This window comes from Tiliqua scincoides, chromosome 4 (genome assembly GCF_035046505.1).
Source record: "Tiliqua scincoides isolate rTilSci1 chromosome 4, rTilSci1.hap2, whole genome shotgun sequence".
Classification (NCBI taxonomy): domain Eukaryota; kingdom Metazoa; phylum Chordata; class Lepidosauria; order Squamata; family Scincidae; genus Tiliqua; species Tiliqua scincoides.
This window is the reverse complement of record NC_089824.1, coordinates 34,145,594-34,165,805: the sequence shown is the minus strand read 5'-3', so window position 1 is coordinate 34,165,805 and position 20,212 is coordinate 34,145,594. Positions and strand designations below refer to the sequence as shown.

Below are 20,212 nucleotides of genomic sequence, written 5' to 3'. Positions count from 1 at the left end.
GGGAACACATGATAAAAGCTGATTAAAAAATTGTTTATAGTGTGGAGCAAGTGGATAGTGAGAAGTTTTTGTTCTTGCCTAATATCAGAACTTGGGATGAACCAATGAAACTGACTGGTAAGAGATTTAAGACAGACAAATCCATAAATTAATTTATGGAATTCACTGCTACAAGATATGGTGATGGGCGCCATGCTTAGATGGTTGTAAAATCATGTTAGACAAATTACTGTAGAACAGATCCATGAACAGCAATGATGATTATATGGAACTCTAGGTTCAGAGGAAGGTAGAAGGCAGCTGTGGCTTACATTTCTTGCTTGTGAGCTTTCCAGAGATCCCTGGTTGACCACTGTTGGAGACAGGATACTTAATTTGATGGATCATTAGTCTGATCAGCAGGGCCCTTCTTATATTCTTACTGAGATTCACATTTGGGTCTCCACAGTCTTCATATGATATCATAAGGATGTGGCATCATCTTTCTTGTGCTGCATATATCCACTTGCACTTCAGAAAAGTGCTTGGTGGGACATTAACCACAAATGAACAGCAGATAGGAGAGGTTCTCAACTTCTCAGCATTCCTCACTCACTTCCCTTTTGAGCTTTGTGATCACTTCTAATGTGATTGGGGCAGATCCATGAAAGACACAGACCTGCCACCGACCTATGTCATTTGGGTCCCTACCACTTGTTGATATGACCATGTAGATAGACCCAGAGTCTACCAAAAAAACAGGCTGTCTGCAGAATCATGGAGTTCAGATATCCAGTACTGTATTTTCTCAACGGCAATGTGTTCTGATCAAGGGTAAAGATAAGCTCTAGGCCTGAGGCACTCACAAAAACACAGAGAGAGGGAGAGAGCAGAACAGTACAATGGAGAGTTGACCCAAGAAACATTGCTGCCCTGCTTCACCATTCCCCTTCCCCCACAATTGTTCTTCCACTCTGCATATGTTATTACTCTGCTCTTCCCCTACACATCCATCCCAGCTTACCTAAATGGTGAGAGAGAAAGATGTAGTAGCAGAGCACAGCTCAGCAGCAGACGCACCAACAGGCCATGCATTCCCACCATTTGTCAAGAGGGGGCGGGAGAAACCAAATTGCCACTAAGTTTCTTGGTGGTAGCTTTGGCTCCCTTTTGAAGAATGGCACTTCCTTTCAGAGCCCCTACCAAAGGGAAGAAGTTCATTTGTACAGGACGGAAGTCTCTCATGGTACTCCCACTTACTCCCACCATCCCGTGTGGCCCTGGTGCAGTCTAACCCCACTCCCTAGTAATCTATGCCCACTTCATTTCACCTTACTATGAAGCCAACCCTGAACACAGGGTCTGAATGCAACTTTGTTAGGATCAGCATTAGGTTTCATTTAAGTAACCTCTTTTAAAAATACTGCATGTTTTCTAACGTGATGAAAGTGCTGCATCATCTTTTGTCTACTGGTGCATTCCAAAGGCTATTTGCAGTAAACTGCTATGCAGTCATTACTGAAAGAAAGCCTGGTTTGTGATTAAGACACAAGATTGGGAATTAGAACACAGTATCTTTTGTGTTAGGAAAGTCATTACAAAGACTGTGATCCTCAGTACACTTATTTGTTGGAATAAAGTCCCTTGAAATCAACAGAAGTTAACTCTATAGAAGCATCCTTAGCAGTAGGCTGTTAATCTCTTTGTAGTCACTTCCTCTTCCATAAGATGCAGCTGACAGAAAATGCTTTAAAGCTATAGCGTGATGAGAGATGTTCTACAAATTGTAAAATCCTAAGCACAGATTGAATATGTAATATTACTTTTCGGGATTCAAGTCCTGCCAAATTTTAGACTTTTGGGGAGAGCAAATTGTATATGTTTACTTGGAGTTAAGTTTACTGGGCTGTGCAATCCTAAACCTGTCTACTCCATAGTAAACCTCACTGTGTTTAGTGGAACTTACAGCCCAATCTTATTCTTCCCTGCACCCAGAGGAACAGCGGCACCAAAATAGCAAACACTGTAGCCTGTGGGTGCTGGGAAGCCACCGGAGGTCTCCTTTGGGAAAGGGGACTTTTGTCCTCTTTCCCCAAGGAAACCCCCAGGCACCTCAGTGGAGCTTCTCACGTCTCTGTTGGCTATTTTTTCAGTGCAGATGGGAGAACACCCATGTTGGGTTTTGCAGCACGATTTGGAGGATAGGATCCAGCAGACCAGTGCTCTCTCTGTCCTATCCCCCATCCCGGGCCAGTTCTGGTTAACTTTGACCAGATTTGTGCATAAATTATTAATTTTTTTTTAAATCGTTGAAAAGGTTTATTAGAGCTACATGTTTATATGATAGTCTGTGGTTAGGAATGGACCTCAACAAGTGGGAAACCCTGGCCTCTGAGCAGCCTGCTTGGAGGCAGGCTGTGCAGCATGGCCCTTCCCAGTTTGAAGAGACACTTTGTCAACAGTCTGAGGCAAAGAGGCAAAGAAGGAAGGCCCATAGCCAGGGAGACAGACCAGGGACAGACTGCACTTGCTCCTGGTGTGGAAAGGATTGTCACTCCCAGATTGGCCTTTTCAGCCACACTAGACGCTGTTCCAGAACCACCTTTCAGAGCGCGATACCATAGTCTTTTGAGACTGAAAGTTGCCAATACTAATACTAGGTCAAATAAGGTTTGTGGTTTTTTGGGAAAAAATAAAAAATGCAAGGAAAAAAGGAAGTACTAAGGAGGGATTCATTTTTTGTACCTCACCATAGTACCTGGTCAAAAAAACTTCGCAGGTTTATATATTTCATTGTGATTCATTAATATTGGCAGTTATGTATCAATTTTAGTAACATAGTGACCTCCAAAGCTGCTCACATCCCAAACCAAAATAGCATAGTATGATAAATACAAAATACAACAAAATAAACAATCATTTTAAAAATATTAAATCTGTTAAAACCATCCATCATAAAAACAATGGCAATCAAGACCACTAAGAATCACATCAGCAGACCTTGGTTTAGAGAGAGAGAGAGAGAGAGAGAGAAGAGAAGGGAAAAAAATAGAACCATCTTTCTCATCGTCCAGAAGCTTCAGGGAGAGGGAGCCTCCCTGGAAAGGCAATTCTAGAAACAAGAAGCCATCACCACAAAGTCTCTGTCCTAAGAACCACAGACAGCGGAAAGATCAAAGCAGACTATCCCTTGATAATCTTACCCAGTGGGCAGTGTGGTGTAGGCCAGGACAGTCCTTTAGAAACCTAGACCATACAGAGCTTTAAAGTATAACCAGCACTTTGAACTGGGCTAGGAAACAAACTGGGAGCCATTGTAGATGGACAGAATCACAGGAATATGATCCACATAATGGGCCTCCATTAGCAACCTGGAAGCAGCATTCAGTAACAAATGAAGTTTCCAAACATTCTTTAAAAACAGTCCCACATAAAGCAGCATGTACAGGTTGAGCCTCATTATTCGCTTGGGTTCCATTCCAAGCACTCACCTGGATGGTAAAAAAACGCACTATAGCAAATCAATTGAAAAAGCAAAGTTTCTTTGCTCTGGTGATTGTTTTAAAAACAGTCTCACTGACCTTTGTGATGTAAGATAAGAGTCATTAAGAATACAATCCATCAATCAGTCCTCCTCCAAGAGCTTAGAAAGGCACTTCACTCAGCCCCTACAATGCAAAGTGATCACCAATGCAAAGTGATCACCTTTCTATCACGTGCTCAGGGGGAGGGGAGGGGTCAGCTGGGGAGAGAAGGATTGATGGATTCTCAGCCAGCTGCCCCCCCCTCTCTCATTGAGAAGGCTATTGTTAAAGGACTGTTCAGTTGTTTAAACTGATTTTAAAGGGCTGCATTTTTCCCCTTCTCCAGGGATCACCACATTCCTTCTCATTTGCAGTGGCCATTTGTGTTGAGTCAAATCTGTGTATAAAAAATCCATGTATAAATAGGCTGGACCTGTACTCCAAAACCTGGATATCACCAAAATATGTACTAATGTGCAGTACCTCCACTATACAAATGTGCCAACACCTGTGAGCATGGATGATTCATCCATATATGAGTGTGCATATCATAGACAAAGATGGCTCTGTGATACTGTTTTCAACTCTCTGAAAAGCTATTGGTTATCTTCAGCCACTATTATCCAAGTGCACAGCCTGAGATCTGTGTCTTCTTGTCCTACATGCACCAGTTTATATTCAAAAGTTCCCTTTTAATATTCTGAGCTGGGTCCATCCATTAGGTCTGCTGAGATGATTGGTTCACGCAGTAGACGGGGAGGAAGCATATGCATGCTTTTCTAAGCCATTTTTAGACTGATAAAAAGGGGTTTTGTTATCCATTTCTGCCCAACGCATATATGCAACAGGGATCAAATGTGTACACCTGTGGGTTGGGCAGAAATGGATTAAAATATCCAAAAGGAATCAAAAAACAAAACCAAGATTTCTTTGAATCTCAGCATGTGCTGCCTTTCACAGTTGATAGTTAATTCTTCAGTTCTGTCAGGGAACAATAGCTTTTTGGAGCAGGAAAAGTAGTATCAGTGATGACTATGTTGAGTTTTGCATTAATGTTTTCATTAAAGAAGTTGCTTATTCCACTTAGAGATTATGTCATGCATGCATGTTGGCATCTTTCATCTCGGAAGACCATGGTGTCACGCTCTGAATGGTGGCTCTGGAACAGAGTGCCCTCTCCAGTGCGCGAGGCCTGGGCAAAGTAGGTATGGAGGATAGGCTGTTACCCATGCAGCAAATCCCCCCTCTCCACGTCGCTGAAATGGTCCAATGGAAAGGCAGAAGCCAATACGGTTGGTTCCAGCGGCGTCGCAGGAATTGCCAGAACGTGACTGTGTTCAGCCATGAACTGCCTCAGGGACTCCAGCTCCGGATTTTGCCTCGAGGTTGACTCCTGAAGCCTTTTCCATAACTGGATGTAGCCACAAGGCAGTGGAGGTTTGGGATCAGAGTTTTCCTTCTCTCAGATGAGCTGCCTTCCCAGGCTGACGAGTCCCATCTACCCGGGTAGATGGGATTATGTCATATTGTGGGGATTATTTTCTTAAAATAAGTAGCGCTTTCGGGATATGCTGGGCTTTTAATGGCACTATAAAGGTTGAGCATTTTTAGTTGATTTATCTAGGTTAGTCTGTAAGGCTTAATTTTATGTGCTATATATTAATCATCTATCACCAAAAATGCATTTTCAAGGTAATTATAATGGTAAGAAGAACAGAAAGCAAATTGGACTCTATGAAATTATTCAGAAAGGGCTCAGTGTAACTCAAGGATAAAAATAACTGAACTGTCCTTGCTATATATAGCTTGCAATAATGGTGCAGATTAACACTGGATTTTGTATAACTAACTGCAATGTGTGTGTTTTTTGGTCTAGAAGACATGTCTGTCTTTTGTAACAGCACTTATGTATTCACTTATGTAGGCTACAGTTGAGCACTTTGAATGAACCCAAGACAAAGCATCTGCTCAGTTCTTGCAAGTCATGTTGGGCTCACTGCGCATTTGCCTTTTTCATTCACTCTTCCCTCCCACTGAAGTTGCCCCAATCTGACTCTGTAATTTTTTCCTTGATCATTGCTTCATTGAGCTCAGTACTGTCAACACTGACCAGCAGTGGCTTGGAGTTTCAGACAGAAATTTTTCTCTGCCCTACATGAAGATACTGGGGATTGAAACCAGCATCTTCTGTATCCCAAACATGGGCTCTTCCACTGGGCTGCAACCCTGTGTGCATGTGGGTAGATCAGGGCAGTCCAACTTTCAGTAGCCCCCTGACTGTGCCAACCTAGAAGTAAATGGTCTGGGGCTAAGATCCCTGAAGGGCCTTCTTTCCTCCATCTTGCCCATCTGATGAGATCTTTTAGGGAGGTTCCCTTTTGGGTTCCAATATTTAAAGAAATCTGACATGTGCCAACTCATGCGAGGGCTTTCACTGTGATGGCCGCTGTACTGTGGAACTCCCTTCCTCTGGAATCATCTAGCAACATCCTTTCAGCATCTGCTGAAGATGTGGCTTTTTTCAGTGGCTCTTTGAACAGTACAGTATTATTGTTTAAACTGATTGTTCTCTTGGCTGTGATGTTTCTTATTGTACTGTGGTTTATTGTGTGATTTTAATCCTGTTGACCACCCTGACAACATGAGAAGGTCACAAGACCTTCACATATTTTTTTAACATTTTGTCCCTTCATACAATTCTGCCCAAGTTGGATTATTTTTGTATTGCTAATCTTTTGCTACTTTGGGTTGTTCTAACTGCTGTGGTTTTTAACATTTTTGTGAGACATCCTGCATCCTTGTGGAGAAGGGTAGGATATCAATTTTTGAAACAGATAACTAATATATGCTGCTGTGGTTCAGCTTTTAGAGAGACTTAGCTGATCAGCCCAAAGATCTGTCTAGGCCAGAATATTTTTTTCCAGCATGACTTCGGGAAGGCATTCACATGGCTTTTTGCCAAGTGACTCTTTTCCCTCTCGCATAACACCAGAACCAGGTGTTTTTTAACCAGGTGTTAATTTTTTTTAAATAAATCCATCTGGAGCCAAATGCTTATACACCTCTGTTCTCCATCACATCAAAAGCAGTGCAAGTGGTTTTGCTTTCCTCTGGTGGCAAATAAAAAGCCATCATTAAAATTTCATTTTAACAACGTGTTTGCATTAGCTCAGCAAAATTAGCGCGTTGACTCATGTCAGAAGTGACCATAACAATTATGAGTCTATAAATGGATTTTCTGTCGCTTGTTGCAACAGCATGGCAGAATGAAAAATACTTTAAAATGGCCATTTCAGATCTTCCAGGGAATTACCCTTTTGGCATCAGAAAGCCAAGTGAACAATCAATATTATTTACACCTTAATACGTACTTTGAGAACAAATAATGACAGTGCCACACAAGTAATTCAGCTTTGGTGAAGCTCTCATTGCAAAGATTGCTAGTTCATTAGCACATTTGCAGACCTCTGTATCTCTGTAACCAGTCTATGGTTTCATGTGATAAAACTGATATTTGGGTTTCTTTTTGGTGGCCTTATATGTATTATAAATCCAGCCATTACCCATTCAGTGTGTAAAACACTGGAAACACTGAAGCCACCATCCAACAACTTTCAATGGGTACATTTGTCACTGCTGTTTCAATTCACATACCATACAATTTACATTTGGCAGTTTTCTGTTGAAACAATATAAAGGCTGCTGTATATATTCCAGTCCCCACATGTTCTTGATCATGAGGAAACTTTATAGGAAAGTTATTCCCCCAAGAGCAGGAACAGAACGATGAAGTGTACGTGTAGTCCTGATCAGGTTCAGCCCATCCATGAAGTCAACTGAGATGGCACCTCAGGCAGCTGATTGGTGGAGAATGTCTGTTCGTCCACTCACACATATCCACTGATTCTCCTCCCTGGATTGGAAAAGGAAGAGGGGAGTGGAATGGAGAAGGAAAAGTGGGGGAGAGGAGACTGGTGGACTACAGCATCTCTCTAGGCCACTTTCCGACTCTTTCTTTCCCAATCCAGGGAGCTGAGGAATGGTGGCTAACACATTCACTGGGGGGGGGGGTGTCAGAAGTTGGCATGCCACCTCAGTCTCTAGGAGATCTTGGGTTCTGGTCCTGATAATAGCTGAATTAGTGGTAGCTACCCAACAAGCAAGTCCATTGCAAGTCAGGATTCTCAGCTGGTAGACATTGCATCAGAACACAGTGGGAGTGGAAAGGTGTGTAAGGGGGATACTGTATTGTTCATTCTGAGAAATCAAGTGAGGGTTTAAATATTGTGGGGGAGAGGTATGTCTTTTGGCCCTACCTATTAAAGAAAATCTGCCTTAGATAAAGGAGAAGGACAATGTTTCTGAGTTGTATGCCTCAGCAATGTTGGTAGGCAGCCTGATGTACCTGCTGGCCTCTCTGGGACTGTTATGACGGTGGAATCAGAATACTAAGAGCTAGGGGTATTTCTGGGTAAGAACTGCTGTATAAGGAAGTCTGCATGGAGACGTTTCTGTCTTCTGCAGGGTACAAAAAGAGCTGAGAGTGTTCTTCATAATCTCTGGATGTCCCTGCAGTCCCTTGCAAGTGCCATTCTCTTGAAAAGTTCAGTTGCTACCATCTTAGGGTTCTTGGTATCCCCATACTCCTCCTCTGATGCTGAGATTGCATAGTCTGGGTCCTAGGCCATAACAACATGGAAAACCAACAACATTCATGGTTTTCCATGTGGCTGTTGATTAAACATGGCAGAAAATCCACCCGAAGGCTGTTATGTTTTTCCATGGCTGGCTCTGGGTAATATTATGATACATGTCTTGAGTTAAGCTGATCTTCCAACCTGACTGGGGAAATAGAAAAGTATGCCAAGAGAATGAAAATAACCTGATAACAAGTTTACTTTACTCCTCTAACTCCTAGTGCAACACCTACTGTGTTTAATAGCCCTGCTCATCAAATGTATCATGTTGTATGTTTCGAGAGTCGGCATCAGTCTTGGAGATGGTGTGTGGTCCATGGCACACTGAGATCTGACACTGAATCAATGAGACCAAGGTTCAGTGCCACCCCTGACACAGACTCATTCTGTAGCCATGGACAAGTTATGCTTCAAAGCCTCAGAGTGCAATCCTAGCCGGCCAGTCTACCTGCACAGTGACAGCTGCACTGGCGCAAATAAGGGTGTCGCAAATACGTTCTAAGACATGTTGCGACACCCAGTGAGTAAGCAGCACCTGCAGGAAGGCCTGCGCTATCCCACCAGTCAAATGGCTGATGGCTGAGGTTTGTACCAGGTGATGGAGAGGCATGGGGAGGGTGGCGGTTATGGTGGCATTTCAGGGCAGGGGGGTAGAACAGGGTGGATTGGGCACAAGAAGGGGTGGGTTTGGCAGAGCAGGCCTCCACCATATCCTAATCCCCCTCCAGGGCCAGTCAGTGTTACACCAGGCTGTTCAGACTTGGAGCAGCTAAATAGCTGGTAGAGATCTTAGTAGCCCCATAGGGCATACTGGGGCATTACTCAGGACAAGGGGGAAAAGGTATCCTCTTTTTCTCCCAGTTGGACACCTCCAGCAGGCTCCCAACGAATACTGGTACAGTGGAGGCCATGCAGACCACTGCACCTGCACTAGTTAGGATTGGGCTGCCTATCTCCCAATAGCATAATAGGATTGACCATAGCCTATTTCACAGGACAGTTGTAAGGAACACACTCTGCTATCTATATAAATGGTAGATATCAGTTCCTTTTTTGACAATTGTTTCTTGTTGCTATTTTGAATAGTAATTATACAGTAGTTATATTTTAGCTATCTGGCTAAAATATTGGGTTTGGCAATATTAAAAAGAGAAAAAATAAGGTTAGTGGACTGCCTAGCTCTGTATTTGAATGCATTTTCTTCGATATTAGTTTCTTCATTATGTTTGATAAGAAGCATACAATGTCGTTCCTAATATGAATTATAAAAAAAAAATTATTAAGGGCGCAATCCTATCTAGTAGTTAGGCTGGCGCAAGTCCCTTGCATTGGCCCAGGGGTGACACAAAAGTGCCATAAAGCACTTTTGTCCCACATTGGAGTCAGTTAGGCCTGCACAAGTGACTTATGCCGGCCTAACTACTAGTTAGGATTGCGCCTGGCGTGGGTGGGGACCAGGAGACAAGGTCAGGATCTGGCTGTTATTCTGGATCCTAACCCCGTTCCCAGGCAGTCTGGGCCAGCCCTGGGCTGCTCGGATTTGCGCTACCTCCAGAGGTGGCGCCGATCCAAGTAGCCCCATTGGGGCTGCAGTGGCTCTCCCCGGGATAAGGGAAATTGATTCCTCTTGCCCCAGGCTGAGCCCGAAACCTGCGCTGATACAGCGTGGGCCAGCTGACCTGCCTGTTTCCATTGCAAGTTAGGATTGCTCTGTAAATAAATTACCAGCTTGTCTCAGTTTAATACTGAAAGGAAAACTCAGGCTTCATACTGACAGCATTTATATAAACCTAGCACCTCTGAATCACTTAACCTTCAAAATTCAAGAGACTGCTTTCATCAATGACATCACTGAGAAATCAATGTAAATATAGTTACTCTGCACTAAAAGAGTATGACCCTTCTATGGCCTGGATTTCATGCCCCATCTGAGTTGAATTGCTTACTTTTTTGCCTCTTGTAGTATCTTTCACAAAGCAGAAAATGAAATTGGATTCAGGGTCAGGAACTCAAACACATAACTGAAGCCTGACTAAACAACAAAATCCAGTACAATGGATGTGGAGGTGGGACTGAGCTAGTTTCTGAGTTGCACTTTGCACGCACTGAGAAGCACAGTGAGGAATTCTGTGTCCCTGGGTCTGCAAATCAGTCCTGTCTGCAATCAGTACTTGTGAAGCTACAGAAATAACTGATCAAACAACCAATCTGATGGCATACATTAGGCTAGTGGTGGCAAACCTTTTGGCCTTATCCCCCAAATTCAGAAAACGTCTAGCTTGATTCTGCTGGCATTATCACCCCATCCCCCAAACAAAAGAGAGGCAATTCTTTACATATTCATCTGCCCACAGTCCTGGGAGCTCCTAGTGATCTACACTGGAAGAGGAAGGGAGCACCCCCACAACCAATTGCTTTCTGCAGACTGTGAGAAGTTGGCTTCTTCATGCCAATTTCTCAGTCTGCACAAATCAATCAGCTGTGAGGGTGCTCCTCCCTCTTCCTCCCCACGGCCACTTGCTTTCTACAGATTGTGATGAGAAGTCTCAGTTGGCATGAAGGCTTCTTTGAGCCGACTGGGAAGCAAGACAGTGGCAGCCGCCATCTTAGGTGGCCTTCCCTGCTCTCCCGCCACTTAGCAACGCCACTGGGTGAACGCTGGTGGCATATCATTCAAAATGTGGTGGTGTGTCATAGGTTTGCCATCAAGGCCCTGGACAAAACCAATGGTAGGTTATGTTGCACTTGTGATTGAGCCATTCCTTGTACCAGAGCACTGGTTACACTGGAAAACTATGGTTTGAATATTGGAGTGCTCTGGAGTGCTCTAGCTTGGTTACAGATTAGGACAAAACCATTCCAGTATTTATATTGGGCTGGAGGGGCAGAGAGGATTCTCAAAAGGAGTAAACAGGAGTCTGTGGCCATCTGTTGAGGGGGGGGGGGGGAAACCTTCAACAATAAACTCCACAGTTTGTTAAAACTATTCTGCTAATCTTGTCTTTTTTCCAAGTCTTCCTGGCACTCTGCTATAGATTAGTGTTTATACACTATATTCAAGAATGGATAGAATTTGATCAGCATCATCACTATTTTTCATTAGTTAGTATTAGTATTTATATACTGCTTTTCAACAGAAATTTCACAAAGCGGTTTACAGAGAATATCAAATAACTAATGGCTCACAATCGAAAAAGATGCAAAAGAACACCAGCAGGCAGCCACTAGAAAAGACACTGCTGGGGTGAGGAGGGCCAGTTACTCTCATTGGAAAGGTAATTTAATGCAGAATGCAATGAAACATACTGCATCAGTATATCAGTATTCTATCAAAAGTTATGGCCAATTAACCAAAAAATGAAAACACAGCTGCCTTGTGGAACAAAAAGTGGATTTGCTTAACTCCAAACTGACCTATGAGACTGAATATTCTGAGTGCCGGTGAGATGTTATTATGATACAGCATGGAACCAATAGCTTTTTATTTATTTACTTAAATTTGATTTTGTCATGCAGGGGGGCTACAAAATCTTCTTTGACCCCAGGTAGAAGATATATACCTTATATGCCACTGACTGGGGGGAGACAGCAGAGCAAGTGGGTGGTGAGCTGCTGGGGGGAGGAGGTGGGCTCCTCCCAATTTTCACTTTTTTAAAAGCCTGGAAATGATGTCACTTCTGGTTGTGACATCACTTCCGGGGCAACACTTTGAACTTGGCACCAGGCTACACGATCATTAGCCTGAAGCAGACTACTGAAGCAGACTGTTGCTGGTTGCCTCTGGAGGCTCTTCTGAGGCACGCTGCCTCCACGGGCCTCAGAATGGACCTCTGGTCCAAGAAAGGCACTTCTGGTTTTCACCCAAAAACTGGAAGTGCTCTCCTAGTACCTCCGGAGGCGGCATGCAGCCTCCATGGGCCTCAGAACAGCTCCGGTCACATTAGGAGCTTAGGGAACCCTGAAATCTGTGTGATTTGATTTTTGCGTGCAATTTGGTATCCATGAGGGTTCCAGAAACAGAACCCTTACAGATAACAAGGGTCCACCTGTAATCTGGTTTGAGCATTATATATTTCTAATGAACAGAAATCACATCAACTGCCGATCTGTTTGTATCCCCAGTTTTTGTCTAAGAAGGTTGACATGCATTGCGAATGTAGGATTTTATGTTGTATAGCAGGGGTGTCCAAAGATTTTAGCAGGAGGGCCACATCATTTCTCTGACACTGTGTCGGGGGTGGGGGAAGAATTAATTTACATTTAAAATTTGAATAAATTTACATACGTTTACATAAATGTATATATTAAAGATTAACTTCTGTGAATGAATGCAGGTCTTGCAATAGCTCAAGGCCTATAAAAGGCTTTGCACAAAGCAAGGCTGGCCTTTCCTTTGCTGCCGCTACTGCATCACAGATGTGAAACAGCAAGCAGTGGAGGAAGCCCTCATCCCACAGCTCATGCAAGAGGTCAAACAGTCGCCCTCATGCTGAAAGCAGTTGCGTCGGGCCAGTGTGGGCTCCAGCAAATCTCTGGAGGGCCAGAGACTCATTGGAGACTGGGAGCTCCCTGAGGGCCGCATTGGGAGTCCTCGAGGGCCGCAAGTGGCCCCAGGGCCGGGGTTTGGGCACCCCTGTTGTATAGTATTGATAATGTAAAATTTAGATTGATGTTTCTGTTAATTATCTGAACAGCATATTATTTGGTTCTCATCGTATGAGTAATTACTTTGTGAAATCTTTGCATTTGTCTATGTTTCTGTTACCTATAAATCTCAGAAGGGTTAGTCAAACAAGGGGGGGAAAACCAAAAGCACACATTCGTGGTGCATCTAGTTTGACCCTTAGTTAAACACCACAACAGGGTAATGCCTTTATTAGGACCAACCAAAAAACTAGTAAGGTGTCAAACAGCAAGCTTTCAATTCTTGAAAGAAGATTTGAAGAATTATTGGATTCTTCAGCAGGCTAGATAGTAAGCAAAATGAAGGGATAACAGTGGTCACATTTTGCAGGATACCAATAGAATCTCTTTCATTTCAGCCTACAAAGAAAAGATGAAGGAGCTGTCCATGCTGTCTTTGATCTGCTCCTGTTTTTACCCTGAACCTCGCAACATTAATATCTATACATACGATGGTGAGTAACTTTCACTGGGAATCATCTTGTTTAGCACTAAGTTGGCTGGGCTGCCCTGGAAAATGAAACATGTTGGTCTAACTACAATATCTAATTGTTATTTAACTAATGATTAATTTGTTTAATTAATTAATTTTAATTTTAAAAAATGTTACTGAGCAACTGCAGTTCATCACAATGAATATTGGGTCTAATTCTTTGCAATTTAAACGAAATTATGTAAGTGCTTTTGGAAAAAAAACTACAAGTTATGCAAGTTGGGCTGCATTTAGCTTAGCTGGTCTCATGCCATACAGATCGGCTTTAAAAATAACACTTTTAGGCCCAAATTCTAACCAACTTTCCAGCACTGACACAGCTGTGCCAATGGAGTGTGTGCTGCATCCTGCAGTTGGGTGGCAGTGATGGAGACCTCCTCAAGGTAAGGGAATATTTGTTCCCTTACCTCGGGGTTGAATTGCCCTTACCTCGGTACTAGAAAGTTGGTTAGGATTGCCTCCATAATTTACTGCATATATTTTGTTATTTTCAATATAACTGCTGCAGATAATAACAACTAACAAAAATATTTTAAAGGCCAACTTTTCAGTATGTTATGTTCTTGCACTAGGCTCCATAAGATGTAAGATTAATGTGTGTGTATAAAGGTTTGCTAAAGAGAGAATTGTGCTACTCCGCTGGGGCAATAAGTGTTCTGACAGTGCTGACTGTCTTAGGACCCAATCCTATCCAACTTTCCAGCACCTGTGCAGCCACAATACAGCCCCAAGGTAAGGGAACAAAAATTCCCTTACCTTGAGGAGGCCTTTGTGATTGGCTCCTCACCAAAGGATGCAATGCGCCCCATTGGCACAGCTGCACCGGCACTGGAAAATTGGATAGGATTGGGCCCTTACATCAGTCATAATTAACACTCCCCCTTAATTGCATTTTTTCCCAAGCTAAAAGGTCCCAGGTTTTGTAATCTTGTCAGGAAGATGCACTAGCCCTCTGATCCTTTTAGGCTGCAGTGCTAACCACACTTTCATGAGAGTAAGCCCCATTGAATAAAATAGTACTTCTGAGTAGACCTAGTTAGGATTGTGCCCTTAGTTGCCCTCTTTTATATTTTTTTTCCAGCAGTAAAGTATCCTTCTTGAGGTGCGACAACCAGAACAGTACACAGTATTTCAAATGAGACCACACTATTAATCTGAATAGGGGCAATACAATATTAACCATCTTATGCTCTATGCAATAGTCTAGATATTGTAACCTTCTCTTCACAGATATGGAAGTGAAGCAAATCAACAAACGTGCCTCTGGGCAAGCTTTTGAACTGATTCTAAAGCCACCTTCTCCAGTCTCAGAAGCACCACGAACTTTAGCCTCTCCAAAGAAGAAAGATTTGTCCCTTGAGGAGATCCAGAAAAAGCTGGAAGCTGCAGAGGAAAGGAGAAAGGTATCTAACAGCTTGCTTGAGGAGCAAAAATAGTAAGGGGGGAGAGAAAGAATATCTCAACTTAATGTCCTTCCAATCAACATTCCAATTACTATTCAGGATCATAATGTACCAATTACAAACTATTCACTGCATGTTCTGTTGCATGAATGTTAAGAAAAATACAATACTTCCTCCCTCTTCATAATTTTCAAGGGTTGTATCCTTAAAAAGTTAACCATGATTAAGCACTATTGAAATGATTGAGATAACCCGAGACAAATTTAACTCCCTGCCCCATTAGTTTCATTGGGTTTTAGGAATTCAATACTTCCTGGTTTGTTAAACCAGTTTCTCATGACAACTGAACTGGGAGACTGGGGTTCAAACAATCCTTACAAAATTGTTTAATATCCCAGTTAAACATCCCAGTATTTCCAGTTCCTGGTTTATAGTGAATATTCAAACCATAGTTTTCCAGTTCAGATAAAATATAGTAATCTATATATATTTGTGCACTTTTAAAGTATCCAAAAAGCCCATCCAAATCAGAAACTAGGGTGCCTCGTTCAGCAAGAAACTGAAATCTGCCTCTTGCTGGCAATGGAAAATGGAATGTATTGGAAAGATGCCTGTCTAATCATCACCATGGGACTCACTAAACCGCCCCAGCAGCCTCTAAGGTTTCATATCCCAAGACTGAGTTGCACAGAAGAATCTTCCTTAATCAGAATATAGATATGAAAATTATATTCCAAAAGGATGCATGTTCCTGCCAACCTTTGGATTATGGTGCAGAACTTAGATGTGATCTTATTAATGGTTTTGCATTTGCATGAAATGTAATTGGAGAAGTCCCTACTGTTTAACATTGCATATAATGAAGGATAATGATCACTTTTAAACATTCGTCAGCTAATCATTCTGAGGCATGTGTCTTCTACTTGTTAATGCCATTTACCATAATGGTTATGCTGCAAAGTGGCCCCCAGTTAGTCATGAGCAAAGGCTTCTCTGTTATGTGTGATGGCCAAGCTCATCTTTAAACAAGAGGCAGAAATATCTGCCTTCTCTTTTGAAGTAATTTTAAAAATAGTAAAAGACTGTTCTGGTCTTCACAGTTCATCCTCTCTTCCTCTTGCTTCAACATTCTCAGTTATCAAATGGAGACAGTTCTAGAATTGTGGGCAGTATCCAACCAACCTGTCAGGAATGTACCCACGTCCCGTCCCACTCCCATTCTTTACAGTTCCAACACATATGATAGCTCTGCCCTCTACACAGGGACAGCATTTGTCTACAGAGGCAAATATTGTGTCTGGGGAGTCCAGGGACAGAGCTACATAGTGTACTGGCACCAGGAGTGGAACTTTCTGACCTACTCCCATTTAGGCTGTAACCATAAACATTGTCCACAATAATGTGTTCACAGGGCTGATGTGAGACCAGTTTCTCTACAGAGGAAATAGAAATGTGATGTTATGCCCAGTGGGATCCTCCCCTCAGGTTCTCTGGTTCATCTTGAATTTATTGAACCCAGATACTTAGAACAGCTATTCTTCAATCTCCACACTGTCTTTTTTTTTTTTTTAACATGATCCAGATGTCTGAGCTGCTTGACAGATGATTCTGATGGGTAGAGATCACATCCCAAAGCTGTAGTGTTTTGAAGGGCACATTGCTCCCTTAAAGATTTATCTGAAGCAATTTGGGAAGTCAATGTGTGATATTGTTTTACTCTCTTCCATTGATCTGCCTGTCCCAAGCCACTAGCAAATTAAGCCAATACAGATTATGTAGTCGCTCAGTCTTGCGTCCTAATCTTGCTGAGAGCTTCCGAACAAGAGTTACTCCTATTCTGAACCCAAAAGAAGATAGTTTGTATATCTAAGAGACCATTATATTTGTAGTGACTACTGGAACTCCCTATACACATATTAGCAAACTTCTTGCTTTGATGAGCCAACTGTGTGTCGATGCCACCATGCACAGGATTTAATAGCCAAGAAAGATTTCTGTGACCTGGACACTAATTTACTTCTTTGTGACTTTCCGTTGGCCCTAACAAACATATTTGGTTGTTAAGAACAATAGGTTGGACTTAGAATTTCACTCGTGTCATGCAGAGACGTTGCTGGAGTGTCCAGACCCAGGGTGACAACGCACCCCACCGCACAACAGCCCTTCCCCCGCAGCACACACACACACCCTTATTGTTGCCTGGACCTGGACCCACTGCCATCTGGCATGTGGGCGCAACTGCATGGCCCACCAGAGGTACAGTTTGCCAGTGACACAATGATGTCATTGTGTCATCGTTCACACTACCAAATTGCTTCTGGCTCTGCCATTTCAGAGCCACAGCAGATGTTTGCTGACAAATGCAGCATGGAGCTGTAACCCCCCTCCCACCCAAGGCCATGGCACCTGCGATACCCCAGCCACCACCCCCCAATGACAACACTGATACCATGACACAAGGAACCTTCCCTGCTCCTCCGCGTCCCACTACAGTCCCCCCAGTCATCTGGCAAACCACTTTGGAAGGTTGGGGAACCCTCAGGAATGGTATGCAGTGCGGAGTGCTGCAAGGGGGTGGGGAATCCCCAGAAACTGCGCAAATACCTTCCATATGCAGATGTTGCTTGCACCCAGATTCTGAGAATTTCCTCTATCTCCTGTGACCCCCTGCAACACATTATCCCTCACCATGCCTGAGAATCCCACAACCACTAGGAGTGGATTTTTAGGAAGACGCAGTAGGAAAGAAGGAGAAGATGCCTTGCACTACTGCCATTGCTCAAACATAGGTCTGGATCCAGTCCTAGAATTTTAGAAGCCAGTTTTGTTGTTGTTGTTGTTTTAATGAGACATAACATTCTCTGAAAAGGACAGAAGGAAGTTCACTTTCAAGGCTATTTGCAACCAGACAAAAAAGCAGGCTGTCAAAATAACTTGGGCTTAGTGTTAGCTTCATGCTAAAATGCTGTTTTTGAACAGCCAGCAACTTTGATCCGCAATCACATACACTACTTTGAAAATTGAATGGCAGACATATTTGGGGAACATTTCAGCAGTGACAACCTTTGTCCCAGGATCCATATCTCTCAAAAATTCTCCAGTGTCCCTTATTAGCATTTCTCACATAAACCTTCATTACTGGAATTGACTTTGTTTTGAACAAATCCCTTTGGAAACATGACATTTGCAGAAATGTCATCAGGTCTCTATTCCCACACAGTGATTGTATACCTCCCTAATCCATTTTTTTAACATGAATACTGATGTTGTAACCCCGAATAGTTTGGATTGCTATCTAAAGTTTAATGCCAACCAAAAAGACAAGATTCACAAGGGAGAAAAGATTGCAGCTAGGATGACAACATGCAATAAAGTCCAGGGCTTCTGTGTATTTAGTTCAGCATGTGCATTTAGGAGAGAATTTGAGTGAGTGCCACTTGTCCTATGGTAAGGGAAAATCAGCACTTTCCAAAATTCCCTCTTCTACACAACTACTAAATGTACAGAATCCTTTTGCTGCAATTTGCTGTAGACAGACTGAAATTCTCACTATCTTCTTTCAAGCTTTCCAAAATGCTTTTGAAACTAATTGCATCATCAAGATCTCTTTAATCCATCCCTTCCCAGTCCCAGGAGGCCCAGGTGCTGAAACAACTGGCAGAAAAGAGGGAACATGAACGAGAAGTCCTTCAGAAGGCCTTGGAGGAGAACAATAACTTCAGCAAAATGGCAGAGGAAAAACTGATACTGAAAATGGAACAGATCAAAGAAAACCGTGAAGCTAACCTAGCTGCTCTTATCGAACGCCTTCAGGAGAAGGTAACCAGGCTGCAATTATTGGGGCAAAGGTATAGGTGTACATAACAAAATACACAAGTCAAGTAAGAGTCAGCAAAGGTTTGGAACTTGTGAACTCCAGTGATGCATTGTTCCAAACTATATGGCCCTTAATCCACATAAAATTTGGGAATGACTGAAAAGTTCAGGTCTGTGTACACTGGATTTTACACATGTGGATCCCATGCAAACAGAATTGCATCCAACATGTGGAATTCCACTGGATCCTCCAAAGGAAGGGCAGGTATGCAGTATGCTCAGTGTTACCATAGGTAGACTCCAGCAAGAGCATTTTCCAAACTATTTACTTTTCTTCGCCCTTTAGGAAGGAGTTTCACAATGGCTGGAAATATTTAACCGATGAAGCTGCCTCATGCACATGCATCTAGTTGGGTCAACAAGTTTGGATTAACATCACGATGGGAAGCTAGGAAACTGCCCTATACTGAGTCAAGCCATTGGTCCTTGTAGCTGTGGACTGACTTCAGTGGCTGGCAGCGATTCTTCGGGCTTTCAGACAGAGGTCTTTTCCAGGCCTGCCAGGAATAGAACCTGGAAACTTTTGCATGTAAAAGCATGTGCTCCATCACTGAGCTACAGCCTCGTCCCCAACTTACTGTGCACTGCAGGAATTAGACATGGTCTCTCATACCTTTTTTATTGCTCACCCCCCACTGGTTTCTTACCCAGAGCTGAGAAGAAGTGATCTGTGGTTACCATAGCCAAGGAACATGAGTGAACATGGAACCAAGGGTGGTAGTCATTAAAAATTACACATAAAAAAACAGCAGGACTGAAATTAACATCTCCTTCCTTGATGTTTTTTTCCCCAGGAGAGGCATGCTGCAGAAGTCCGCAGAAACAAGGAGCTCCAGGTGGAACTGTCTGGCTGAGCCCAGCGGTGGAGAGGGTGGGATAACTCCTATCACTCCCCAAACTCCCCTACCTATATTATTACAGATCATGAGATATTAGTATGGGAAATGTATGACATGGTTTAAAAAAAAAAAAAAGAATCAAGAACTCAATAAAAACAAAACAATTTAAAAAATGCAGTCTTTGCAGGATGATTTGCTTGATGTTTAAAAAATAAAACTTGGATCTTATTTTGTAAATACTTACATTTTTGTTAAAAAATACAAGTATTGCATTATGCAAGTTATTTCATAATCTTTACATGTCCTGTAACAGGCTTTTGATGTTGTCTATTTCCATTCAGTTGAATTTGTTAGATCTGTTCCTATGAAGTTCCCCTGCAGCAAAATCCATGCTGAGCTATTTTCATTCCAACTGGACAACCAAGTCAGTAGAATGTCTATGGTGCTAGAGTCCAGTCATTGCTGAATTACCTAGAAAGCTTTGCGATCAATATACTCCCTTAAGATGATAAACAGATTACAGGCATTGTGATTTGACATTGCAGTCCTGAAAACACATGCGCAGAACATTAAACAATCATGATTTATTTACAATCTCAATACGATACAACAAACCAGAAATGTGCAATGCAATACTGTGTTTACTCAAAAGTAAGCCCCATTGTAGTCAATGATTCTTGTTTCCATGTATAGGACTGCAGCCTGAATTGGTATTCAC

At 42.6% G+C, this 20,212-nt stretch overlaps 1 protein-coding gene across 1 annotated transcript; it reads left to right on the top strand.

Annotated features, from left to right (window-relative positions):
• The first annotated feature begins 13,241 nt into the window (after positions 1 to 13,241).
• Positions 13,242 to 19,509, top strand: STMN2 (stathmin 2). The gene is made up of 4 exons (XM_066624850.1): positions 13,242 to 13,338; positions 14,607 to 14,779; positions 18,407 to 18,598; positions 19,450 to 19,509. The coding sequence occupies exons 1-4, from the start codon at positions 13,257 to 13,259 to the stop codon at positions 19,507 to 19,509; spliced, it is 507 nt and encodes a 168-aa protein (XP_066480947.1). The 5' UTR covers positions 13,242 to 13,256.
• The last annotated feature ends 703 nt before the right edge of the window (positions 19,510 to 20,212 follow it).